The sequence below is a fragment of the Hemicordylus capensis genome, chromosome 11 (assembly GCF_027244095.1).
Source record: "Hemicordylus capensis ecotype Gifberg chromosome 11, rHemCap1.1.pri, whole genome shotgun sequence".
NCBI classification, from domain to species: Eukaryota; Metazoa; Chordata; class Lepidosauria; order Squamata; family Cordylidae; genus Hemicordylus; species Hemicordylus capensis.
In genome coordinates, this window is record NC_069667.1 from 23,880,057 (window position 1) to 23,907,268 (window position 27,212).

General features: G+C 46.5%; 1 protein-coding gene across 2 annotated transcripts in view; it reads right to left on the bottom strand.

Annotated features, from left to right (window-relative positions):
• The window catches only part of SEPTIN6 (septin 6), a 44,496-nt gene that overhangs the window by 5,853 nt on the left and 11,431 nt on the right, over positions 1-27,212 (bottom strand). The window contains exons 3-10 of one of the 2 annotated variants that reach the window (XM_053273311.1): positions 15,991-16,186; positions 15,169-15,355; positions 14,012-14,173; positions 11,139-11,235; positions 10,481-10,649; positions 9,109-9,241; positions 8,367-8,557; positions 946-3,876 (exon numbers count right to left, since the gene is read on the bottom strand). In XM_053273311.1, the coding sequence (XP_053129286.1) occupies positions 3,861-3,876; positions 8,367-8,557; positions 9,109-9,241; positions 10,481-10,649; positions 11,139-11,235; positions 14,012-14,173; positions 15,169-15,355; positions 15,991-16,186 (1,151 nt within the window). In that variant the 3' untranslated portion in view covers positions 946-3,860. Of the gene's footprint in view, positions 1-945; positions 3,877-8,366; positions 8,558-9,108; positions 9,242-10,480; positions 10,650-11,138; positions 11,236-14,011; positions 14,174-15,168; positions 15,356-15,990; positions 16,187-27,212 lie in introns of those variants that run through there. The other variant, XM_053273313.1, reaches the window with a different exon arrangement.

Consider the following 27,212-nt stretch of genomic DNA (forward strand, 5'->3'; position numbering starts at 1 on the left):
CAAGCTAAAGTCTAATCGCAGTGGAATTAGGGTTGGTACATGCAAATGGTGGAGAAGCTGAACTCGCTTCATACAAGGATCCCAACATGGACTGAAGGTACAGACGTCTTCAGCAATTCTGCAGAAAGGGAGGCACTTCTTGGAGCTACCAGGATCACAGGAATTGATGCAAGGATACATGCTGATTTCTGGCTCACAGTGGACTAAAAGTGTACGAAGCTGCCACCAGAAATGGCAGCCCTGTGTTTGAGCTTTCCGCTGTGTAAAACCTACCACGTGTCTTGATATCATCCTGTGATGCATTTTTCTGCCTTTTAACCCTGGCTGACATAAAGACAACAGGATGATGTCAGAACATAGGGTTTTGAGTTGGTGGAAGAGGAGAACGCTGCACAGGGCTGCCATTTTTGATGGCAGCCCTGAGCTTGTCATAGTGTGCCAAGGTTAAATTACAGGAAAATGCCCACAAGGTGATGTCAAGGTTTTTGCTGCAATCCCATGTAGTACTCCTGGCTTACATGGGTTTGCAACAATTCCTATAATCCTGCTGGCTCCAAAAAGCTCAAGAGAACAAGAAGGGCAACTCTATGTAGTGAATCTTCCACTGCCTAGGAAAGTACCCTAAGAATTCCACAGTGTCTTTTTTTAAAAAAGGGTCTAAATTCAATTATTTTACATGGTTTACAAGTACACACCATTACACAGCCAAAAAAATAAAAATAAAATAAAATAATCAGATCCTGATTATGTAGAACATGAATCTAGATTATCATTGGTGGAAGCATCATGAGAAGGCCATGGCTGAACTGAAGCATATTAAATAAATGAAGGTCCGTTCCAGCCCAGTTCTACTCAAGGGAAACTATTCAGTACACAGCCATGGGTTACTGTAAAAGAAGGGCAAAACAAAAAACAACAAAAACAAGAGCAAAGTATTAACCAGAATTATTGTCGGAAAGAAGTTTATTTTAAAAAGTTTTCCCATCAAAAATATAGACTCTGACAGGGTAACACATAGATACACATTTAGGTACATATAAGGGGACCATACCAATTTAGAACCATGTTCATTCAGTGCAATGATTTCACTAGGAAAAAATACTTCATAATCCAAGAATAATGCCCTCATTCTAAATATCCTTGCATGCCTAGAAATCCTGGTAAGAATAATGTAGTCATGCCTATGGGGGCGGGGTGTGGGTGTGTGTTGGGGAGGTAGGTATAGGTGTAGGTGTTGGGAAGGTATACATCTGGACACTAAACAGATTATAGGTGCTCGGGGGGGCTCTCGATTCTCCAGTCAGTGGGGCAAAGGTATATTCTGCTGCAAACATCACTTGACTGTTTCACAAGCTTGCTTGATATATTCAAACTTAATGGACCAAATTCCTCTTAGAAAATACTGTCTTTTAGTATTTTTTACTAAATACTAAATACTTTTAAAAATACTGTCTCCAGATTAGACCCAGAGGCGTTCTTAGCCCTGGACTTAGGGGCTGAAGTCCAGGGCCTCCACCAAATCATCTTTAGTCTGTCCTGGGTGGTGCGGTTTGTGCCCTCAAGAACCTACATGTTAAAAAGTGATGCTTAACTTGCAGGGGGGGCGGGGCTCCAAAGGCCTTTAGGTCCAGGCTCCAAAACTACCTGGGTGCACCTCTGATCAGACCAAACCTTCCAAATTGCTTTCCAGGCTAGTTTTCTCTTCCTGTCCAAGTGGCAGGAAAGACCAAGGTGGTGAGAGGGGACAGGATGATGGCAACTGAAATCTGCCTCCACCCAGTCCGGTCCAGTAAAACCTGTCTAGGTTTGAGGACTGTAAACTCTGGGGAATCCAATTTGCTCTTTTTAGATACCCAAAACAACATACAGAGCATGCACACATGAAAAACATGTATCTGTTTCCTACCACTTTAAGTGTCATGGCTTCCACCAAAGAAGGCTGAGAACTGTGGCTTGGTGAGTAGACTTGGAATTCTGCTAGAAATCCAAAGCACCACCACCACTACCCTGTACAGGAGTACCGTTCCCAGCATTCTCTGGAGAAGGAGATGCATATGAAACCAGTTTAAGTCTAGTGTGAATGTGCCCATGGTTAACTGGGGTGGGGGTGGGAAGAGCCTTTATTTCTACGTTGGTTTTATTTTGTTCTAGCTTCCAACTCTCCAACTATCTTCCAGCTGCCAGCCTGTGAAGACAATACTGAGCTAGATAGACCAATGGTCTGACTCAGGATATGGCAGCTTCCTATGTTCCTAACTCCTTTGCTCATTATTCCTTTTAAAAACTAGACTAGTTCTGCAAGGTTTGATAAATTACCATGTCAAAAGACCGCAAAACCCATTAAAAAATCTGATCAAATTGTTTTGCAAATCGAAGTGAAATAAAAATCGACAGATTCAAAACAAAATTAACATTTCCATTTCCCTTTTTAGTTTCCCCACCAAACCAAGATTTCCAGTATGAAAACAAAACAAAAGTTTCAGTGTGAGTACTGAATCACATTGAAAAAGGTGATTTAAAAACCCAACAAAGGATTTCTAAAAATGTAAACACATGGTTTCTTTCCACTGTTGGAAAGAAAAATACTTACCATTTTTTTAAAAAAAACCAGCCATAGTTTATATACTTTATATACTTTAAACAAACAACCACAAGAGGCCAGATTTGTAGAAGACAGTCGACTAACACAGCCAGGCAAAATATCTGAATCTGATTAACCTGAAAGAATGATCTTGCAATACTAACTTGGAAACAAGCTCCATATCTATCAAAGGCCTTATTTGCCACTAAACGGGTGCTTGGATGCAACTCTAAGCACAATCCTTTGGAAGCAGTATGAATTTTGTTCAAGTGCCTCCTAGGAAATAAGTTCAACTGAACTTAGTTGGACTTACTCCTGAGTAAAGCTGTTTAAGGGTTAGGCTGCCTCTCTGACTAGGACCAGGCTAGCTGAGATTATGGAAATCTGTGATTGGCTCTCCCGATTCTTTTATGTTTTTATGTTAAGTTTCTGGGAGTTCCTGCAGTGGTGGGCTGTTTATTTGTTTTAACTTTTAAATTCCCCCAACCCCTGAATGAGCAGCCCATGCCACTTCTCAGCTGAGAAAGAGCTGGGGATTAAAAAGTTAAACACAAATGAACAGCTCTCGCTGCTGCTTCTCAGGAACTCCCAGGAACCGAACCCAATTTTTCAAGTTAGGCTTAAGTTTTGAATACTGCCGTTTTAACTTTCATGGTACTTCCGTGGAACATTTCCCCTGCGATCTTCAGGGGTTTCCTGTATTTCTAACCCTTAAGAATTTTGCATCATTGCAAACTCTGCAACAGTCAAAATGCAGCCGAAAATGCAATGAATAAAATACTCATGATGACTAGTCCTCTCTAAAACAAACCCAAAAGTAACCCTTGATGCACCCTTTTTTTTTTTTTTTGCCACCTTCACAAAAGAATCCACGACAGGGCTCAGGTGTCACAGCATGAGGCACAACCCGTTAGGATACATGCGGCCTTCCCATGCACACACACACACACACACACACACACACACACACACACACACACACACACGCACATCGATGCAATAATGAGATGAGAAGGAATGTCTCCTGCAAGCTTCTGGCAGAACAGGCTCAGGCAGACAACGGGCTCGGAACCTCTCTCAGCAGCTCCAAGAAAAAAAAAAGATGGCCGAGTTCTTCACCAAAACAGTCAAGAGAGTAGAGCCTCTTTGGGTGTTTAGGGAAACGGCAAACAGAGCAAGAGGTTGCACTGGGGAGAAGGTGGAGAAATGGGTAGAGAGGGGTGGGCTGTGGGTTAACGCAAAATGTGGGGCAGCCGTTGCTGGTGCAAAAGGAAGGGATCTACAGGAAACCTGAACTGAAAATGGAAAAAAAAGGGGGGATTAATGTTTCTCTTGATTAATAATAAGTTAATAAGATAAATATGGCTTAAACAGCGTGGGGGGGGGGACAACATAACTGGAATCAAATGCTACACTGGACTCCTATCATGGGACACAAAAGGTCTTTTATATGGTGATTACATGCAGTTACCATTAGTATGACAATGGTTGATGCCAAGCCACTGAAGGTGAACATGCAGTGCTCATTCGGATATCTCTGTCCCGAAACCATAACCCTTCACTTGAATAACCTAAAAAGCAGAGCTTCGCATCATGGTCTAAAGGAGGGATTCTCAGACCTGAGTCCTCAGATGTTGCTGGACTACAAGTCCCATCATTCCCAGCCCCAATGGCCAAAGACCATGATGGGAGTTGTAGTGCAGCAACATCTGGGGAGAGAGGAGAGCTAGTCTGGTGGTAGCAAGGAGGACTTGTCCCCTTAGCTAAGCAGGGTCTGCCCTGGTTGCATCTGAATGGGAGACTATCTGTGTGAGCACTGTAAGATATCCCCCTTAGGATGGAGCCACTCTGGGGAAGAGCAGAAGGTTCCCAGTTCCCTCCCTGGCAGCATCTCCAAGATAGGGCTGAGAGAGACTCCTGCCTGCAACTTTGGAGAAGCCGCTGCCAGTCTGGGTAGACAATACTGAGCTAGATAGACCAATGGTCTGACTCAGTATATGGCAGCTTCCTATGTCCCTATGACCCACGTTTGAGAACCCCTGGTCCAAAGAAATAATGGGGGGCGGGGTTGGAGAGAAATACATTTGGATCAATATTTAGTCTCTCTTTTTGGTTTCTGAGCCATTGAGCTCATGAATATGGCCGTCATGTTGCCAAAGGGACGAGCCTTGAAGGAAATGTTCAAATTGACATTTGTAGACTTCTAATAAAAGATCATGAGCAGCACCCAAAGAACGCTGGGGTCCACATGCAGCCTGTGAGTGGCCCACCCCTAGTCTCTCATCTGCAGGAAGGAGAAAAGTGTTGATTTGGTTTGGTTGAAATTTGACTTAGAACACACTGGAAGGCAGAGTGTGATGAACGCAGCCTTCCAGTGCTCAGCAGATTGCAGCCTGGTTGTTCACTTGGATGCAAATTGTTGATGCCCCAACCCAAACGGGCAAGCCATGCAAGACTCCTCAGACCACATCAATACTGGGAGTGTTTGTGAACTGTTGGTGAGGCGGGAGAGCATTTGGCTGTTGAGCTTGGCATGGGCAAGAACAGATGCCCCATTCAGGACGGCAATATTTGCAAATTGTCTTAGGAACAAAAAGGAGGCCTCTTTGAGCCACTGACTAGAATGCCACAGTGTTGTATATGGAGGCCGGCCAAAAGCCATCCAAAGCTAACAAGAACCCACAATGTTTATTCCAGCAACACTCCAGCCCCCGAATATGTTCTCAGGCCTTGTATAATCATTGCAATTGTTAGAGCTTATTTTTCACATTTCAAGCCCTGGAGAGCAAACAATTGCTTTCTCTCCCCACTTTCACCCTCTCTTTTGCTCTGAATGCTTATTGTTCCACAAGCGCACATCGGACACAGGAGAATTCCCATTTGCATTATGTATCAGCCCATACAGGGAAAAATCTGAGCATGGACAGAGATTTGATGCAAACAAGATTCCTTCCTAGATGCCACTAGAAAGCCACCTTTCTTGCTTGTGGAGTAGCCAGGGAGGAGAGCTGGTCTTGTGGTAGTGAGCATGAATTGCCCCCGTAGCTAAGCAGGGTCTGCCCTGGTTGCATTTGAACGGGAGACAACTTATGAGCACTTTAAGATATTCTCCTTAGGGGATGGGGCCGCTCTGGGAAGAGCAGAAGGTTCCAAGTTCCCTCCCTGGCATCTTCAAGATTGGGCTGAGAGAGACTCCTGCCTGCAACCTTGGAGAAGCCGCTGCCGGTCTGTGTAGACGATACTGAACTAGATGGACCAAGGGTCTGACTCAGTATATGGCAGCTTCCTATGTTCCAGGTGGCACTTAACCAATTGTGGGACATTAATCTAGACCATTTATTAATTAGCTAGGCCAGCAGTGAGGGGTTTTTTTTGTTTTGTTTTTTAAAGAGGCCATGGGCTTTTCCAGATGGCAATGAACTGCAGAGTATGTCAGGCTTTCACACAAATTTCAGGAGTGATCTTATGCCCTGGAAACAAGCTGCAGCAAACTCCCACGCTACTTCGCAGCAGTGTTATTCTCTGTACATATCCCGAGCAGGGACTTTGTGCGATTTTTGCAGCGCCTCCTGCTGGCCTCTTCTTTGCATTCCAAGAAGAGCCCACCCACTACTTCTGTGGCAACTAGGAGCATGGACTCCTTGGAATGCAGAAGCTGGCTCGCAGGTGGCACTGTGAAGATTGCACTCTCTTCCCTGCTTGGCATGTGTGCAGAGAATAAGATCATACTAAGAAACAGAGTGGAAGCTTGCTGCAGCTTGTCTCAGGGGCGGGTGTGTGTGTGTGTGGTGATTGTACATGGAACTTGTGCACAAGCTTGCATGTTCTGCAGTTTATGGCCATCTGGAAGAACTCCATATTTTGAGGGGCAGCAAGAACATAAGGGTCAGAAATCTGGCGCTGCCCACATGGGCAAAAGGCTCTTTAACCCTGTCTTCCGCAGGGTGAAGAGGAGCAGGCGACCTGTCAGATGTCTCCTACCATGCATCTTTGTTACTTACTCCCCTGCGTACACAGGAGTAAGTCACTGGAGTGCATAACCTAAGGACGCTGCCAGAGTTCTTTGACAGAGCAGGAGGAGGTTAAAGAGTTTCTAGCCTGACTCTCATCCCTTGTGGGGAAAAGCAGCGGAGACGCATCATAAGGGCTGGCCTTCGGGTGCTGGCTAAACCCGGGGCCAGGCTGCAGGCTCCGAGTGGCCGGGTCTGCCTCTTTCCCAAAGTGCCTTTTGGGTTCCCCCGGCAATGGCCATTTCATTTAGTCAAGCTTACCAGCACAATGTACCCTCATGCACCATGCAGCAAACAGTGGGTTAACTGTAAAAACAACATACAAATGACAACTAAGGGAAATGAACCAAATAATAATAATAATTTTTTAAAAAGCGCACCAAAAACAAAGAGGGGGAAAAAAGAAAATCAAATCTTGGGATTAGTTGTTGTTGTTTTTTTAAAAAAGGAGGACTGAACTAAAGGGAATAGCTTCAGGGCCAGTTAATGGTCTACAAGCAGAAGCCACTTCAAAAACAAAAAAGGGATGTAAAGACGGGAGTGAGATTTAATGACAGAGGGAAGGGGAGAAAGCCTGACTCTCTTACCTTATGGGATGGCTTCACTGACTACTGTTTTAGAAGGCTGGGTGGCTGGTTTAGTTTAAAGGTGTATGTGTATGTTGGAGGGGCTTGTGGGTTTTATTAAGGACCCCCACAACTGTTTCCTCCACAATCCAAATACTGGACTGGAGTGACATATAAGCATACATTATCCTGCATTCAGATATCTGTACCTGTGTTTGTGTGAATGACTGTACTTGTGCTTATTTCCTGTCTCTACCACACATTTGAGAGAGGTTCATTTTCACTGAGGTTGCAGGTCTCTCAAATGCATGGTACAGTCTGGAAGTGTACTTCTGTACCCGCGTTCAAAATAACCCACGCGTACCTGTACGCTGTAGACAAATTGTGCAAGTGTTGGACGTCATATTTGAATAGGCCAACAGCCTACATTTCAAAGACTAAACTGAAAAGTTCAACTGGCCATGGAACTCTATGGGCGCAGACAAAAGGTGTCACTCTGTCCCTGCTACTCTATGGTGAAAGCCCTCCAGGCCTAGCAGTCAGCATCAGAGTGACAACCGGTTCAAATAAATACCAGCAGCGCACCACTAGGACTGCACTGGGATGGAGAACAATTTGTGTTAAGCAGCAGACCTTTGGTTTTAGACAACTCGGGTGCCCAAAAGATGGCGGCCTAATCTAATGCAAGATCTAATGCATGTGGTGACTACCTGGAGCGATTCGAAGCAACCACTGTGTGGCAGCCGTATTGCCGTACATTAGCCACAGCATGTTCATCACTGAACGAAGATCAGGCTGTAGGTCAGAACAGGGCTTCCTGGCGTTTGGGCTCAGAAGTTTCCGTTGGCCAGTTTTCACCAACACGAAAACTGGCGAGGCCATGGACTGACGATGAAGGGGATGCCAACGGACCCCGTGGCAAACCTGGCGCAACCTTTCGAAGCAGAGCAGGGCTGCACGGCTACAGCCCCCCAGCTGTCATTGGACTACAACTCCCATCATGCCTACTGGCCACTGCGGCCAGGGATTGTGGGAGCTCTGGTCCAACAAGTGCTGGAGGGCTGAAGTTGTACAGCCCAGCGGTAGAGCACGGTAGCTTCTCCCTCCGCTGTTTGAAGTCATGACGTGCACTGAAGGCACAGCCTCACTAGGGAGGGAGAAACAATGGCGCAAAATGCCTCCGCCCCCCCTCAATGCAGCCCAACTTACTTCTTTCTCTCCTTGTCTCTTTTCAGAGTCTGTGACCCTCCGGCCTGCTGAGCCTGAGACTGGAGCAATTCTGTGGCCGTCTTCCGTTGCTTGAACGTGTTTTGCTCGTCATCCAGGGACTTCTTCTTGTCCTCCAGCTTCTTCTTCTCGTCCTGATGCAGTTTCTTCAGGCGATCAAATTTCTCGTGCAGCTGGAAGAGAAGCCCCAAGATGCACGAGCAGCACAAGGCACCCAGGACATCATGCGTGGTGTACTGGGCGGAGGTATTTCTAACCATGTTTAGGGGGACTGCAGAAGCTGATCAAAGGAGGAGAGCTGGTCTCATGGTGGCAAGCATGAATTGGCCCCTTTGCTAAGCAGGGTCCACCCTGGTTTGCAGATGAATGGGAGACCACATGTGTGAGCACTGAAGATATTCCCCTTAGGGGGAATCCCCTGTAAGATATTCCCCTCAAGGGATGGGGCCACTCTGGAAAGAGCATCTGCATGCAGAAGGTTCCAAGTTCCCTCCCTGGCAGCATCTCCAGAAAGGGCTGAGAGAGACTCCTGCTTGTAACCCTGGAGAAGCTGCTGCCAATCTGGGTAGAAAATAGTGAGCTAGATGGACCAAAGGTCTGACTCAGTATATGGCAGCTGCCTATGTAAAAAGGGTGAATACACAGAGTAAAAAAACAGAAGTGGATTCCACAATACTGAACCATAGATTAGTTCACCATCACACACAGGCACGTTTGCCCTCACCTCTTTCTCGGCCTCTTTCAGCTCTGCTTCTTTCTCCTTGACTCTCTGGACAAACATCTGTCTCATCTCCTCTTCCTTTTTCTGTAGCTCTCCCAAGAACTCGTTCCTTTTGGCCTCATATGTTTCTTGTAAACTAAGGTTGGAGCAGGCAGAAGAGAACAGATCGGTGGATCAAATTCTGCCTGCAGGGCATGCAATCCAAAGCCTGGCAGTGTCCCTGAGAGTCTAGAAATCTGCATGGTTGCAAGAATGAGGAATTGTGCGAAACACAACCTTCAATATCTAGCTGCCATGGAACCTGAGTTTTCATTAAAAATAAATGCAGAGGTTTCTAAACCTTAGCACTGAAGAGACAGGATAAGCGGAGGATGGAGGCACTCCACTCGTCTCCACTGTAACAAGGCCCCTTTGAACCAGAATGAATGAAAGATTAGAATCATCATAGTCAAACTAAATCTCCTGTGTTTGTTCCATTTTCAAGGTCTAGATTTTTGAATCATTTGGATGTTTGCTTTGGTTCTAAAGGACTAGAGAGATGTAGTCCATAGTCTATAGACTCTTTATAGGGAAGAGACTATAAAGAATGAAGAAAGTGTGACATGGAGAGTCTGTAAGCTAAGGATAAGAGCAAGGGAGAGTATGTGGTACAGAAGAACCTGTGCTGAGCTCTTAACATACTCTGCCCATATGTTTCCAAACACTCACGGAGGCCATAAAGACTAAAAACATAAGATATTCCAATCACATTATGTCAGATTTCCCAGAAGTCAAAATTCTGCACCAGAGATTTTCCGAACATACACTGCCTTCCGTATGCACAAGCCACTTCTAAAATTTTAAGGAGAGCACCTTATTTGTCATGAACCCTGCTGCCTATTACGATCTTCTGCAGAGGTCCGGTTCCAGTTGTCACCAGCTCGTTTGATGGCAACTCCGGACCGGGCTTTCTCTGTGGCTGCCCCAGGGATTTGGAATTTGCTCCCCGTTGAAATAAGAGCATCTCCTTCTCTGCTCGTTTTCAGGAAGACCCTCCAGACCTGCCTGTTTTCTCAGGCTTTTGATTAGAATTAATTTTAATAATTTGTTTTAATAACTGTTTTATGCGATTGTTTTTATTGTGTTTAGGGGTTTTTTAATCTGTGACTTTTTATATTGTTTTATATTTTGTACACCGCCTAGTGATGTACATATCAGGTGGTATTAAAATATGATAAACAAAATTTCAAGAATTTGTAGATTACAATTTGTTTTGTGGCCAGTTAGTGAAGTGTTGGTAGCTGTAGGTGGATTGCTTTCTCAGCAGGGAAGTGTTCTTTCTCCTCCCCAACAGCCATGACATCCTAACTCCTAGCATTACTCTGGGGAGCAATACCTGAACGGCTTGCTGTCTGGATCGGTGTCCTTAAATCCCATTTCTTCCAGTTTGCATCGCCGGTACAACTCGTAATGGCGCGTGTGCGTTTGCTCCCGGAGATCCTCCATGTTGACACGGATCAACATCTCTCTTAGCTTCACAAAGTCACAATGGGCTTCATTTTCCACTGTAGAGTTTGTGGCAAAAAAGACAGAGACACAAGCAAAGGGCTTTTGAATGCAGGGTGGTTCTAAACATCCACCCTACTGAGTCCCTCTCAGTTAAGGAAAACAAAGAGGGTAGCCTATACTATGGACAGCAAATAAGAAACAGGGAAGAAATGCAGTCAGGTGATGGGGGGATGGGACCAGGGAGGGGTCTACATAAGATATTTATTTAGAATAATTCTAAATATTTGACCTATTTATAAAAAAAACAAAGAAACAAAACCACCACCATATTAATTTCCCCTCACTGTATCTCAAAAGCTTTTCAAGTAGCCAAGTCGTAGTTTCAGAAATGGAAAATTTTCCCACGGGAAACCCCACGTCTCTGCAACTGGTGGCCACATTTCTATTCTGCCCTTCTTCCAAAGAGCGTGGGTGATGTACAAGGCCCTTACCCACTCCCTTTTTACCACAACAACCCTGGGAGGCAGGCCAGCATCATCACTTACCCTGCACCGTCCCCCAGGGATACTGACGCGCCTTCATCACTTTGTTTCCTATTTTGACTTCCTCTGTGCTGCCGATCACTGCAAATGGTAAGTGGGCCTAGAAGAGAGGAGAGAGAGAGAGAGGGTGAGATCCAAATTAAGCAGGATTCCTTCTAACAATAACCATAATTAGCATTTATATGTTACTTCTAGGAACTCGCTAGTCTTCTGGTAAGGTAAAGTGTCAAGTCGATTTCACCTCCTGGCAACCACAGAGCCCTGTGGTTTTCTTTGGTAGAATACAAGAGGGGTCTTCTGGTAGCAAGCATGAATTGTCCCCCTTGCTAAGCAGGGTCTGCCCTGGTCTTACATTTGAATGGGAGGCATATGTGTGCACTGCAAGATCTTCCCTTTAGGGGATGGGGCCGCTCTGGGAAGAGCACCTGCTTGCTTGCATGCAGAAGGCTCCAAGCACCCTCCCTGGCAGCATCTCCAAGAGAGGGCTGAGAAAGACTCCTGCCTGCAACCTTGGAGAAGCCGCTGCCAGTCTGTGAAGACAATACTGAGCTAGATAGACCAATGGTCAGACTCCGTATATGGCAGCCTCCTATGTAAAAGGAGAGGGGGACCTGCCAGGTAAAAAGCAGCACTGCACCTCTTGCACTCAAGTCACTAACCAGTAAGGACAAGCAATCCTTTGATGTGTTCTCTCTGGCTGTAGGCCTTGATGTTTGTGGTCTAGCCATGCCAAGGCAACGTGGGTGCAAAGGAGCAATGAATATTTCCATGTATGGAAAATTTGTATCCATGTTAAAAAAAAAAGGTGGGGGGAACCCCACAACCCAAAATAGAACGGTGTATAGATGACCTTCTGATCCTCCACTTAAAACAACTTTTACCCAACCTTTTTGAAAAGAGCACATTCCTAAAGCTGGGAAAGGCAAGTGCCAGGCCCAGAAATAGTCCGGCTCCTGCAGTCATGAGAAAACAGCACATAAATACATGCCTCCACCCTACAGGAAATGAATGGGAAATGTATTTCTCATTGCCTTCTGCAGCAAAAGCCAAAAATGGCTGGCAGAAAACAACTCGTTTCCAAAGGCGGTGGAACTGGGGAGAAGAGGGAGACACAGTGCCTTGCAGGCAGCCGCATTTTGCACTCGGCTACACCCACCCACCATGGGCAGCAGGATGACAGGAATATTCCAGAGACTCGTAGCTATCATAATTAAATCCTCTCTGTGCTCTTTCAGGGAGACTGAGCAGCCATGCAAGTTAAAGGCAGGCCTATAAAGCCCGTGCATGGAGAGGATTCTGCTTCTTTTTGCTTTATGCATCTCCAGATCTCTGAGTGTGCAGACGAAGAGGGTGCCAGACCGGGAGATCAGGGGGAGAACGAGAGTTTCCCATCGCTGGAGGAAAATAGCAGAGGGCGAGAATCAGCCCTCGCTTATTAAAAGAAAGGAGGGAATGTTTCAAATTTTCATTGGCACAGCAGTCATAACCCCCCCATATGTTTTCACGGGTCTCTGCTTGCCGTTCCTGCCGTATTTACCCGAATACAGGACAACTCTGAATTTAAGATGAGCCCCTTTAAAAACAGAGCTTAAATACAGCTTATACCATTGTAATTTAATTTAATTATTTATATCTACAAACTGCTCTGGCAACTTTTGTTGCAAAGCAGCATATAAATGTTCGTCGTATTTGTATACCTATCTTTACCCCAAAGGAAGAGAGTTCTGAATTTAAGACCACCCCCCTGATTTCTAACATCCAAAAAACCTTGGAAAAACACCCACTCTTGGATTCAGGTAAAGACAGTATTTGTCAGCTGGAATCCAAGTCAATGGACTTGCTAACCAAGGAGTTCAATGACAGAAGCAAGATGTAAACCCAGATTGTAAGCATACTGACCACTAGATAATACTGATATATATCTGCACACAGAATGGGATATAGAGATTTCCAGCACTTTAAAAAAAAAGGGGGGGGGAAGAGAAGGCAAGTTACTAGTCCTTATGGCTGAAAATGTGCCAAAGCAGCTAGGGCTTGGAATGGGTAGCTGAATAGGTGCTCAGTACCTCACCAAATGGTCTGTGTTGCCATGACCCTGATGTGCTCTTAGCTACAAAACAAGTGGGTTTTAGACAGGTTTCTTGTGAGTGAACATAGGAAACTGCCATATACTGAGTCAGACCATTGGTCTATCTGGCTCAGTATTGTCTACGTCAGGGATTCTCAACATTGGGCCCCAGATGTTCCTGGACTTCAATTCCCATAAACCCCAACCAAAGGCCACTGGGGCTAGGGATTATGGGATTTGAAGTCCAACAACATCTGGGGACCCAACATTGAGAATCCCTGGTCTACACTGACTGGCAGCGACTTCTCCAAGGTTGCAGGCAGGAATCTTTCTCAGCCCTACCTGGAGATGCTACCAGGGATTGAACCTGGGAACTTCTACATGCAAAGCAGATGTTCTGCTACTAAGCTATGGTTCCATCCCCGTTCTGTCATTTTTATCTGGAAGGGATGGTTCACCAGATGGAGACCAATGCATGGTGAAAGTAAAGCCAACTGACCGTCACAGTAGATTCAAGAAAGACTGGCAGCCACAGTTTGCATTTCACTATTGAATGTCTGTCTTGGCTGAGCCCTACTGACTACATTAAAAAAAATATAACAATATCCTGTGCATCTTTTTGAGCGTTCAAAGTACTTCACGCGTGTTACCAAGTCAGTCCTTAGAACAACTCAAAGCAACAGGCAAGCATTAGCATCCCATCTTGCAAGGGTAAGAGACAGAAAGCAATCCAACAACAAAACGAACCAAATACATTTATTAAGAATAAGCCACAACAACTGGATCTGGGGTGGGTGGAGAAGCTTACATTCATCGTCCCGTTGATTTCTGCCACGGACTCGTCGTCTGTAGGGAACTGGTAGATTTGCACCCCGTTGCTGACGAGCTCACTCGTGATCTTAATTTTGAATTTGGTCAGTTCGCTCTTGGAAATGGCATCCGATTTGGCGATAATAGGAATGATATTTACCTGCAGAAAAAGCAAGAAGGAACCAAAATGACAGAAGGTGTGGATATCCCATTGGACATATGAAGCTAGCCGATACTGAGTAACAACACTGTTCCATCAGGTCCAAAACCATTTACTCTGACTGGCAGAGGCTCAATCCCTGGCATTTCCAGGTAGGGCTGGGAAAAGCCAGAGTAGATAGCACTCAACTACACGCTGGACCAGTGCTTGACTCAGTATAAAGCAGCTTCATAGGTAGTCTGACTGGCAGGTAGAGCTGTGCAGTTAAACGTGCAGCTCTACCTGATGAATGGCTAGCCTGCAGGCAGTGTGGCTCTTGGGCAGGGCAGGAGAGAGAGAGGAACAACCCGAGCTATCTCCTTTGGCGCCCCCCTGGCTCATTTGGGTGAAATGCTACGGAAGAGGATACGCCAGGGACATGAAACTGAAGGCTGGGAAATTTAGGACCAACAAAAGGAAATACTTTTTCACACAGCACATAATTAACCTATGGAACTCTCTGCCACGGGATGTGGTGAGGGCCACTAGCTTGAAGAGGGGCTTGGACAGATTCACGGAGGACAGGTCTACCAATAGCTTAGTAGCTTATTTTTAAGCCAGTTTATTAGTCTGGGTGGAAGTCTGGTGGCTATAGGCCACCTCCAGCCTCAGAGGCAAGATGCCTCTGAATACCAGTTACTGGGGAGCAACCGCAGGAGAGAGGGCATGGCCTCAGCTCTTGCCTGTGGGCTTCTCAGAGGCATCTGGTGGGCCACTGGGGGAAACAGGATGCTGGACCAGATAGGCTTCCTTGGGCCTCATCCAGCAGAACTGTTCTTATGTTATGTTCAGCATGCAAAATGTGTATTGTAAAGGTGAACAGTGGGTCTTTTCTCAAGGAACTGGAAGACATGGTAGAAGAGAGGGAGAAGAGGAAATAAAAGAGACCCAACACCACATAAAACAGGAGCAATCACCAAGCCACACTTCCTCACCGAGGCCAACACAACCCCTACCTTACTGTCTAGCTTCTTCATGGTTACCAAGTCCAGAGATTTCAATGAGTGGCCTGTTGGGGCGATGAAGTACAAGCAGGCGTGGATCCGGGAATCGTGGTAGCTGTGCAGCACCCGCCTGATTTTCAGTTCCTCTTGCAGGTAAGCTTCGAACTGGGCGTCGATGAACTCCACAATGGGCTTATAGCTGGTTAGGATGCGGGAGGAAAAACCACAGAAACGGTGTTGCAAAGGGTGGGCCATGCCTCTCATTCCAGAGATAAGCCAACATTCCTGCCCAATTCATGACACCGCCTGGTTTACGCAACGACTTGTCCTTTTCACGAACAGCCAGCAAGGACTCTGCTCCCCCATTCAAAATGTCTTACAAATCTGCGTCAGATAGACCAAGTCTCTATACAGAGTTAACCAGCCCCAACGGAAGAGCAAAAATGCCTCTATATTCCGGGCACGGAGTTGGTTCCAATGGCACCCCTGAGGCTGACTTGAGAAGGGCTACCATCTGGAAAAGAGGGCTGGTCTCCCGCACCTTTAATTGCAAGGCTTCCCAACAGGGAGCCCCTCTGCCTCCCACAATGTTCATTTCAGTCTTACTGAAATTAAGGGAACAAGCCGACTTCAGATGGGAATAAAGTGGTCAAGGCATTGCAAAGCTGTTAGGGGGAACACACACACAGCTGCCATTTTGAGATGGGGTCTGAAATTCATTTGTGGGATATTAAGGTTTCATGTCCCCTGTCGTCTTAACACGGATACTAAGTTTGGTGCAAAGTTCTAAGAGACTGGAACAGCATGAAGAAAGGAAAATGCAGGTTTGTTTACCTGTCCTCTTTGTTAATCTGGTCTCCGAAGCCCATTGTGCTAACGATGGTCAGCTTCAGGTGGACGTTGCTTTCCTGAAGATCGTAAGTACTGGATTTCAGCTGAACTCCCGGCTGTGAGTGAGAGGCCGGTTCACCTTCAAACTTGGTGTTGAAAAGGGCGTCCATCAGCGTTGATTTCCCAAGGCCCGTTTCCCCTTTGGAAATAACAAGAATTTTTTAGAAAAAGAGGAAACTTTTTACAAGACCCTGAAAAGTTAAGTGGTTCACTCTCTGTGCCTATAGTTTGTGGTAAAGTAAAGGAGTAAAGGTAAAGTGTGCCGTCGAGTTGGTGTCAACTCCTGGCGACCAGCGTTCCCTCTAACAGGGATTCCCAGACATTGTTGACTACAACTCCCAGCATCAACAGCTGCAATAGCCGTTGCATGAGAATGATGGGAGTTGTAGTCAACAACGTCTGGGAATCCCTGTTGGAGGGAACACTGACAGGGGGAACTAGTACCCCTAGGGGTACTTGAAGGACTCCCAGCGGGTACTCAGATTCTTCCTGTCTCCTCATGCTGCAGCTGTACTATTTTGTTCCCCACCTGACGATTACTGGCCTGAAGGCGATGTGTCCTTAGAGATCAGCCTGCTGCAGAAGGAAAGAGAGGAGGGTGAAGATCCTCCCCCTTTGCTCCTGACTGGCTGGCTATGTGCTGAAGCTCAGCATGCTCCTCCCCTCTGCCTGACTGACAGGCTTCAGAAAATTAGGAGAGTACTTCAACTTCAACGGGAGTACTCGTGGAGTAAAGGTAAAGTTGTGCTGTTGAGTTGGTGTCGACTCCTGGCACCCACAGAGCCCTGTGGTTGTCTGGTAGAATACAGGAGAAGTTGACCACTGCCATCTCCCGCACAGTATGAGATGATGCCTTTCAGCATGTTCCGATATCACTGCTGCCCGATAGAGGTGTTTCTCATAGTCTGGGAAACATATCAGCAGGAATTCGAGCCGGCAACCTCTGGCTTGCTAGTCAAGTCATTTCCCCACTGCGCCATTAGGTGTCCTATAGTTTGTGGGGTGAAACAAACAGTCCCAGTCAAATGACAACCAAGATTAGCTTAAAACTAAGCCAAGCATCATAAAATCAACCCAACAGCAGCAGAAAACCCAAGTGCTGAAACAGCAACAGGGTCACAGCAAGCTAGAGCAAAATTCCACCTTTAAAGCAGAATTCAAACTGACAGCATGAGAGCCTAGCCTGGTTTCTGCCGAGTGCCTACAGAAGAACAATGTAGGTCATCAGGCAAATACCCTGGGGAGGGTGTTCCAAAAGGTGAGACGCCACTACAGAGAATACCACGTGAACACAGGAGAAGCGGCATTCAAAGGCTCAGAGGAGGAGACAGAGCTGTTACTCCACTGAAAACAATGATGCTGAATTTAAGGGACATAAGAAGATAAGAAGAGCCCTGCTGGATCAGGCCCAAGGCCCACCCAGTCCAGCATCTTGTTTCACACACTGGCCCACCAGATGCTTCTGGGGAGCCCACACACAAGAGGTGAGGGCATGCCCTCCCTCCTGCTGTTGCTCCTCTGCAACTGGTATTAAGAAGCATCCTGGCTCTGAGGCTGGAGGTGGCCTATAGCCACCGGACTAGTAGCCATTGATAGACCTGTCCTCCATGAATTTGGCTAGGCCTCTTTTAAAGCCACCCAAGCTAGTGGCCACCACCACATCCTGTGACAGCGAATTCCATTGATTAATGGAATTCTCTATTATAGCTCACAAACGGCAAGTTCTCACAATGGTCCAGGCTCGCAGGGAAAGGGGAATCCTAGATCTAAGCACCATGCACGCTCCCCATGTTGTGCTGTGAGACCCCAAAGATGTTGGGCTTGCAAATCACACCCAGACCACATTTCTGAGTTCTCGCGACACACAATCGGGAACCTGCATGTTGGTTGGTTCCAAGGTCCCTACTTTCCCGCCAGCCCACAAGGTCATCGTGAGAAAGTGCCCTAAAGATCCCAGATGCTCATTTTGTGTCCCGAGATGGAGAGCCCAACAGCAGTTCTGAATTATCTAAAGTCTTCAACGTCCTGGTAGGCGAGGGGAAACGTGGTTTTCACAGTGTGAGTGAACAAGTGTACATTTGGAAACGAGATATAAAATGTGTATGTTGTAAGTGGCCATTATACAGCTTTTTAATGAACAGCAGTATAGAAAATTTAAAATAATAAAACCAATATATAAAAAATTCCCAGACATATACAGAGGCAGGCGGGCAGGCTAGTATTAATGTGTGCGGATTAGTGAATTATGTCAGTGGCCTGTCATTGACCAGGCAAAGTCATTTCACATAGATTACACTTACTGGAAAGTTCAAGAAATGAATAATAAAATGCTTTATTAATGTGCTTGCAAAAGGCAAGTAAAAGAACAATTTTTAATTGGTACAATTTCAATGTCAAACACTTTTATTTTATTAAACAAACATCATACATAGTAACTTTGAATCATAGTAAATTTGAATCTGAGAAAGATCTTCTGTTTCTCTTGGGCCTGATGTCATTTTATCTGATTGAGTGTTAAAAATCTGTTGAGAGCAATAACAGTTAAAATATGATCATTACATATTCAGCATTTCTGCCAAAAGAAAAAACCACCTAAAAAAACATTCGAAACATCCATCTGGCATATTCTGGTGTAGCAGGATTGTGTATGTAAATTTGGTATCGGTAGGTCATTGGGAAGAATGACTTTATTTTGCACAAACAAACTTCCAAATAAAGCAGAGATGCTTCATTAGCATGATCAGAGTGTATGAGTGACGGGTGGAGGGGGGAGGGACCCCAGGTTCCAGGCCAGCTGAACACTCAGAAATGCTGCTGCTGCTGCAGAATAAGAAACTACTTTTTTCTAGCTCTAGTTCTATGTTCAAAAGCTATAAAAAGGGCACAGAAATGCACCCTGAGCCACCGAAAGCATGATGTGCGATAACAACACCGCTTGCATGTTAGCTTTGGCCAGGGGCTTCATCAAAACCCAGCAACAAAGATCAAGAGCAATTTTACAATTCGCTGCTGATTTGCCCACAGTCTTTCGTAGTACATTAATGCACTGACACAAATTTCCCGCATCACAGATCAGGAAAGCATTTGCCCTCCGGGGGTGGAGATGGGGTGGGTGGGAAACCCAAGTCACTACACAACAGAAAGGCTGTGCCCTCCGCTTTTTGGGTCGCAAAAAAAAAGCAAGCGAGAGGATTGGAAGGAAAAAGAACAGCTAGTTACATGAGATGGAACTGGATTTCAGGAGACGATTTAAGAACCGCAGCTGAAAACATTACACACCCAAGCACCTGTTTGCCTGATCTGCAGAGAAAAAGAAATCTATTTTTATGTATTTATGTACAATCTTTTTACTCTCTTTTCTACAGTTTGTGCTCAAGAAGGCTCGCAGAACAACGTTAAAAATAAATAAATCAAATGGCAACTAATAAAATTAACCACCCAACAGCCAAAAGCAATAGCTGCAGGGACAGGAGAGAGAAAGGTTGGTGATGTCACAGGCACTAGCCAATAGAAGTGCCCACCATAAGCTTAAATTGGACTATGGTAGAAATCTGAAGAATAATCATCATTTTTTAATGCTTGCCTTGGGATTAAAAAAAAAATGCACATGTTTGGATGGTAGTGACAGTGGCTCACATCCTGATTACTAAAGTGAACGTGTGAAGAGGAACTGCGTGGACCCAGCTGGGACTCCCATGCAACTCCTCTGGTCCCTATAGATCTGTGTTGTTGCATAAGCAGACAAAACACCCCCACTCTGCCTACACTCCAGAAGTGCTCTAGAAAAGAGAACAATAGCAGTGACATGTTCCCTCTCTTCAGATTGTTTCCAGAGTGCAGGAAGAGCAGCTATGTTTTGTCCACTTCAACAACTGCATGCATGCAGAAGGACTGGGAGAGCTCCACGCAGGTCCCAGTTGTGTCATAGGAACATAGGGAGCTGCCGTATACCGAGTCAGACCCTTGGTCCATCTAGCTCAGTATTGTCTTCACAGACTGGCAGCAGCTTCTCCAAGGTTGCAGGCAGGACTCTCTCTCAGCCCTATCTTAGAGATGCTGCCAGGGAGGGAACTTGGGACCTTCTGCTCTTCCCAGAGTGGCAGCTCCATCCCCTGAGGGGAATATCTTCTAGTGCTCACACTTCTAGTCTCCCATTCATATGCAGCCAGGGCAGACCCTGCTTAGCTAAGGGGACAAGTCAGGCTTGCTACCACAAAACTAGCTCTCCTCTCCTCCCTACAGGAGCCAGAATATGAGCTGGTGCCACCAAACTTCCTCAACAAATCTCAAAATCTCATCTCTGCCTTCACCCAAGGAGATGTATACACATGTTGACAGCAGAAAGCAGATTATATAGACTGCAATAAATAAATAAATGCATCGGGAAACAGGTGCAGGTGTACATACAGGATGTAATAATGTTTGCTCTGATATTGTGTGTGAGCATATGAATGAGAGAGATGGCGGGGAGGAGAGAAATATGCCAGGACAGAACAATCGTGGTGAAAGAAGCCAAGATCAAGCAACTAAAACAGACGGGCATACTGTGCTTCAAAGTGGCAAGAGGAAAGCGCAACATCACAGCATTTACTCCTGCCGGGAATCTCCTTCGTCAAATGCTTTGTCACAAGAACGCCATGATCAGAGGTTCTACATCTCTGGCAGCAATCACTCTTGGCGGAGGGGGGAGGTAAATGGGCTTCTCTTCATCCCCTTTACCAGTAACATCCTTGGAACAGGAGCAGGGCTACCTGGGACAAATCAAGATTTGATTGAACTGACTCTAAATATCCGAGTCTAGGCACCATGTTTAAATTTCTAGGTGCCATGGCCTCCTGGTGACTGGGATTTGTCAAACCCTGCAGTATTGTCCTAATCCCAGTTTGTTCTCGTCCTCTCATTCTCTCCAGGGGCGTAACTACCATTAGGCAAGGGAAGGCAGTCGACTCGGGGCCCCACTGCCTTGAGGGGCCCCCCCAGAGGCACATCACATGACTCCCCACCCACCCATGTGGCACCCCCTCTGATTTATGTTGAGTCTCTTGGAGATCGGCAGGAGCAGAGAGTAAAAAAAACTAGATTAAATGTGAACCAGATATCAGTCAAGACCAAAGCCCCAGGACACGGAGGACATCACAGGGACCTTAGCTCAGCAGTAGAGCATCTGAGGGAGAAGAGCTGGTCTTGTGGTAGCAAGCATGACTTGTCCCCTTAGCTAAGCAGGGTCTGCCCTGGTTGCATATGAATGGGAGACTAGAAATGTGAGCACTGGAAGATATTCCCCTCAGGGGATGGAGCTGCTCTGGGAAGAGCACCTAGGTTCCAAGTTCCCTCCCTGGCAGCATCTCCAAGAGAGGGCTGAGAGAGACTCCTGCCTGCAACCTTGGAGAAGCCGCTGCCAGTCTGTGTAGACAATACTGAACTAGATGGACCAAGGGTCTGACTCAGTATATGGCAGCTTCCTATGTTCCAGCCTCAGCAGCAATGATAATACTGACCTACTTTACAAGGTTGTTGTAAGGACTATGGAATGTTTCATGCATAAGGAACACTTTTCAAGCACACCAAAGGAGCTCCATAAAAGCTAGGTGTCTTTGGTGTTAGCAGAATGCTTATCAGCTAGTAAGAAATGCCTCTAGGCAAAGAAGGGTGAAACATGAGTAAAGTAGACAAAAATACTGCTTTTCTGGCAGGGCAGGTGGGTGGCACTGATTTGACGGACATGTTTGCAAGATTTCAGGCTGGTTACCACATACACCCACCCACACGTTCATTATGCAATGACTGCCACATGCACTTACATGCATGAACAAACCATCACAGATGGTTGACAGCCCTTCCCGATAAAGGTAGTTTCACGCGTTGAGCTGAGAGTCTTCAGGTATTGGCTAATCAAGTGACAGGAGACCAAATGACGTCTGTGCATGTGTGAATGCGTCACCCCAGGACGAACACCACAGACAGAGCCTTCATTTTGCCTCCCATTATCTCAAACATATCCCATTATGCTTTTCAATGGAGTCACTTCACACAGTCAACAGCCAGCCACTGGGAGTATTGTAGGATAGTCAAGGCCTTTGATGAGCTGGAAACCCTTCTTCCCGATTTCAAACTTCCAGCTACTTGCAATTACTCATTAGTGGGAGGGATGGCACTCTGCACATGTTCCAAGGTATCCTCCCCCCTTTATGGCTGTGTATAGCTCAAGGGTAAAGAGCCAGCAGCAGCTTGTCCTAACAAGCCAGGGGGTTGCCAAGAAGGCAAGCTTGCATTGTGCTCTCTCTCTCCCACCCCACCGGAGAGCTGCACTGCCTGCAGGCTGGCCATCCATCAGGTAGAGCTGCACACAGCTTGCAGGCCAGCCGGCAGGCAGCCCGACTCTCAGGCAGAGTGGGGAGCCAAACAACCCAAGCTGCCTCCTTGGGTGCCCCCTGTGTTCATTAGGATGAGCTGGTGCAGCAGGGAAATGACTTGACTAGCAAGCCAGAGGTTGCCGGTTCGAATCCCCACTGGTACGTTTCCCAGACTATGGGAAACTCCTATATAGGAAGATGCTGAAAGGCATCATCTCATACTGTGCGGAAGATGGCCATGGTCAACCCCTCCTGTATTCTACCAAAGACAACCACAGGGCTCTGTGGGCGCCAGGAGTCGGCACTGATTTGACGGCACACTTTACTAGTGAGTGCAGGAGGCCCCATCTCGGGCCTCTGTCCAAAGTGGGAACCCTGCCCCCTAAATGGCACAGCTGCAGGCATCCGTTCTGTGGGCAGAGCGACATTTTAAGCAAGACCCCAGATTGTTCGAATATGCCACTCCAAAATTAGAATCTCTTCTTGCTTTTTAAGGAAAGCATCAGCTTGCTAAAGATTCTTTCCCATCAACTACGTTGACCCTTAAGTTTTAATTTGACTCAGAGTGAGCCCTCTGAAAGCAAACGTTAATGCTTCTTTTCTTTCTCTTTAAAGACAGCATTTTTTAAAAAGACCGGAGTGATATTGAGAAGATGCCATTAAATAAAATTACGTTTAAATCTGGTGCCATGCGAGTTGGCATCACGCACCAAATAATCACCATCCACCAAAGCACAAATACCTAATCTCTAACATTATTAAAACGGAAGTACAGTTAAACAGGACGTTCAAAACCTTCCAGGAAAGATTTTTTTTTTAAAACTGCCTACTGTATCTGGAATTAAAAAGCTCATCACACTGAGAACTGAAAAGCAAAACTGACTTTATACAGAAAATACACTGCATAAAACCAAAGGAAATGCAAAAAGTGAGCCCAGTCATGACTTAATCACTAGGGATGTGCACAAACCAGCATTTGGATGGTTCAGTGGGGTGGTGGTGGTGGTGGTGGTGGTTAACCTTTAAGTATCAGGGAGGGTGCCTATCTCCTCCCACCCCTTGTCCTCCACCAGCGCTGTCTCCAAAAACGTTGGCGTGGGTCTGCTGCCTACTTCCTTGTAGCCTCGGTCAGTGTCGTATCGGAAGTGGCTGGTGTGCATGCACACATCAGACGCGCTCGCCGGCCACTTCCGGTACAACGCTGACCAGGGCCAGGAGGTGGTACGCAGCAGCCCCACACCAGCCTTTTTGGCGCCAGCTCCAGCAGGGGAAATGTGGGGGTGGGGATCGGCACCCTCCCTGTTACTTAGAGGTAACCTCCCTCGCCGACAAACCATCCGAATGCTGGACCTCCCGACCGGTTCGGCAGTCTGTAGGACTGCCAGACCGGTTCGTGCGCATCGTGCTATTAATCACAATTGGCAATTGTTTTTTGTTTTATTTTAAAAAGGGAGAGAGACTAAGTCTGCCAGGTTATTAAAATAGGAAACCATCTGGGGATGTTTGGCAACAAAAATATTTTTCCAATTGAAGCGTATGGAAGGGGAGTAGCGCTGCTTCAAGTGAGCAAGCTGAGAAGCTGGAAACCACAATGGCAGATTTTATTTTTTTATTTTTGCAAGAGGAGCCTCATCAGAAGAAAAGCTTCCTCTTTGAGAAAGCACACACACACACAAAAACACAAAACAAAAATAGTGCAAAAATGGAGTAAGGCTGCTTTAAAAGCTGTGTTAATACGGTTCAACAGCTGGGTGAATCTACAGCCAAACCCATTTAATGATGTGTTTGCAATGCCCTCCTAGAGATCAAGCACAAAATGCTGGGGAAGGGGCCACAGCTCAGTGGCAGAGAACCGGCATTGCATACAGGAGATTCCAGGTCCGATCCCTGGCAGTATCTCCAGGTAGGGCTGGGAAAGACTCCTGGCTGAAATCTTGAGCAGCCACAGCCAGTCAGTGTAGAGTAGACCAAAGGTTCCCAACAGGAGGCAGTGTTCCCTCTAAAAGGGATTCCCAGATGTTGTTGACAACAACTCCCAGCATCAACAGCTGCAATAGCCGTTGCATGAGAATGATGGGAGTTGTAGTCAACAACGTCTGGGAATCCCTGTTGGAGGGAACACTGACAGGGAGAACTAGTACCCCTAGGGGTACCTGAAGAGCTCCCAGGGGGTACTCAGATTCTTCCTGTCTCCTCATGCTGCAGCTGTACTATTTGTTCCCCATCTGAGGATTGCTGGCCTGAAGGCGACATGTCCTTAGAGATCAGTCAGCTGCAGAAGGAAAGGGAGGAGGGTGAAGACCTTCCCCCTTTGTTCCTGATTGGCTGGCTATGTGCTGAAGCTCAGCATGCCCCTCCCCTCTGCTTGATTGACAGGCTTCAGAAAATTAGAAGAGTACTCCTAAGTGAACTTGTATCAACTTCAATGGGAGTACTTACGGAGTAAAGGTAAAGTATGCTGTCAAATCAGCGTTGACTCCTGGCAACCACAGAGCCCTATGGTTGTCTTTGATAAAATACTGGAGGGGTTGACCATTGCCTCCTCCCGCGCAGTATGAGATGATGCCTTTCAGCATCTTCCGATATTGCTGCTGCCTGATATACGTGTTTCCCATAGTCTGGGAAATATACCAGTGGGGATTTGAACCGGCAACCTCTGGCTTGCTAGTCAAGCCATTTCCCCGCTGTGCCATTAGGTGTAGTCGGTCTCATAACTGTAACAGTTTAATAAGTACGTACGTACGTACACACACAGACACACAGACACACAGACACACAGACACACCCCTCTCTATGGGGTACCTGAGCTGAAGGTTTGTGACATCAGGGGTACATTTATTAAAGAGTTTAGGAATCCCTGGTGTAAGACAACACTCAGCTAGATGGACCAAGGTATAAGGCAGCTTCCTATGTATGTGAGCTGGTTCACACATGCACACAATGCACTCAGCTATTCCCAACTGAATGTGTGAGCTGATTTCATGGAATTGAGTGCAATTTGATCCAATTAATTTGCAAACAGCTTTCTGAAATGCCATCTTAGACTAACATCTTGCACAGAGCTCCCATCGTGTCCTTTATCGGCATCATCTCTGCTTCCCTCTTGCTCCTCCTTTTATTTAAAACTGGGCCTGACAAAGAGTCATGTGAAACCCAGAAGCCAGCTCACTGGTTTTCAAGTTGCTTTCAATCAAGATACTGGGCGTTAGTGGCCCTGTCTGTATTATTGCCAAGCAAGTTAACAGCTATTGAATGAGCTCCGGATATCCTGGAAACAAAGCCCCAAAGCGAGACCTTATTAAGGAGAGGAGGCAGATTGCATCAGCTGTTCTGGGAGGAAGTGTATGGATGTATTGCCTTCAAACTTAAGTGTTTCCTGGAATTGAACATTTCAGCCCAATCCCAGATCTCATTACAATGCCATCCTGGATCTCTGCCTGGGCAACGTTTCCTGACAGAGGGGTCACCAAATTTCTAGCATGAGATATTTCACGGTTTGCCAAGCCTGGGCCGTCCTTGCCAAACCCAGATAAAGAGAGTGCACAGTTCTGCGCCTGTCAGGCTTTGAGCTCCAGTGAGCAAGCAGAAGACATCCAATGCCTGCATTTGAAACATTTCACTATTTAAAAACAGCTTCTAGTGCCCGGCTGGCTGCACAGTCTGTAGTTGCTGATCTGGATAAGGGAACACATTCATAAGCAAACAGGTTTTTGAAAGGACAAGCAATTCAGCAAGGAAGCCTCTACAGACGTGCCGTTTCCAAAGAGTGTGGGTGCTGATGGAAGGCGATGAGAGCGGGTCTTCTGGTAGCAAGCATGAACTGTCCCCTTTGCTAAGCAGGGTCCGCCCTGCTTTGCATTTAGGAACTAAGGAAGCCGCCATAAGTCAGATCTTTGGTCCATCTAGCTCAGGATTGTCTTCACAGACTGGCAGCGGCTTCTCCAAGGTTGCAAGCAGGAGTCTCTCTCGGCCCTATCTTGGAGATGCTGCCAGGTAGGCAACTTGGGACCTAGATGCTCTTCCCAGAGCAGCTCCATCCCCTGAGGGGAATATCTGACAGTGCTCACACTTCTAGTCTCCCATTTATATGCAACCAGGGTGGACCCTGCTTAGCTAAGGGGACAAGTCATGCTTGCCACCACAAGCCCAGCTCTCCTCTGCAAATACCAGAAGACCTCTACCAGTCATTTGCACAAAATTTGTTCTCAAAAACAGCAGATAAAGAAGTAAACCTGCTTCTGGACTGCACCACTTCAGGCTGCAGGTGAGAAATCATCTGACTGAACGTGTCTCCAGAAAAACACTTAGAAAGTTGCACTTAGAAAGTCAGATCTTCAGGTTCCAGTCTAACCTTCTCCCCCATCCTGATAACTTTCTATGCACAGGGCATTCCCCCCTCCCCCCCTCCAAGAAGCACACAACCACAATTCCCACCCACCCCCAGTAGTCTGAAGTGCCACACTCCAGAAATAGGTTTTTAAAATCTCATTCATTGTTTGTGCCCAGCAGGCCGAAATAAGCAGATACTGGAGCGAGGAAACTCACAAAAGCGGCAGCAGCATGTTCGACAGAAGCTCTGGATTTATTTCCATTCCAGCAATTACAGGCCCTAAAGGGGGGCTGTACAACTTCAGCCCTCCAGCTGTCTCTCTGCTAACTGAGCCAAGAGGCACCTTTCAAAAGTGGTGATTCTCTTTATTTAGCAGGGGGAGAGCAACTGGCCCTCTCCGTCCCCAGCACAACATCCCTCCAGTGGCTGCTGCTGGTATCTACCTTATGTTTCTCTCTTAGGTGGTGAGCCTTTTGAGGACA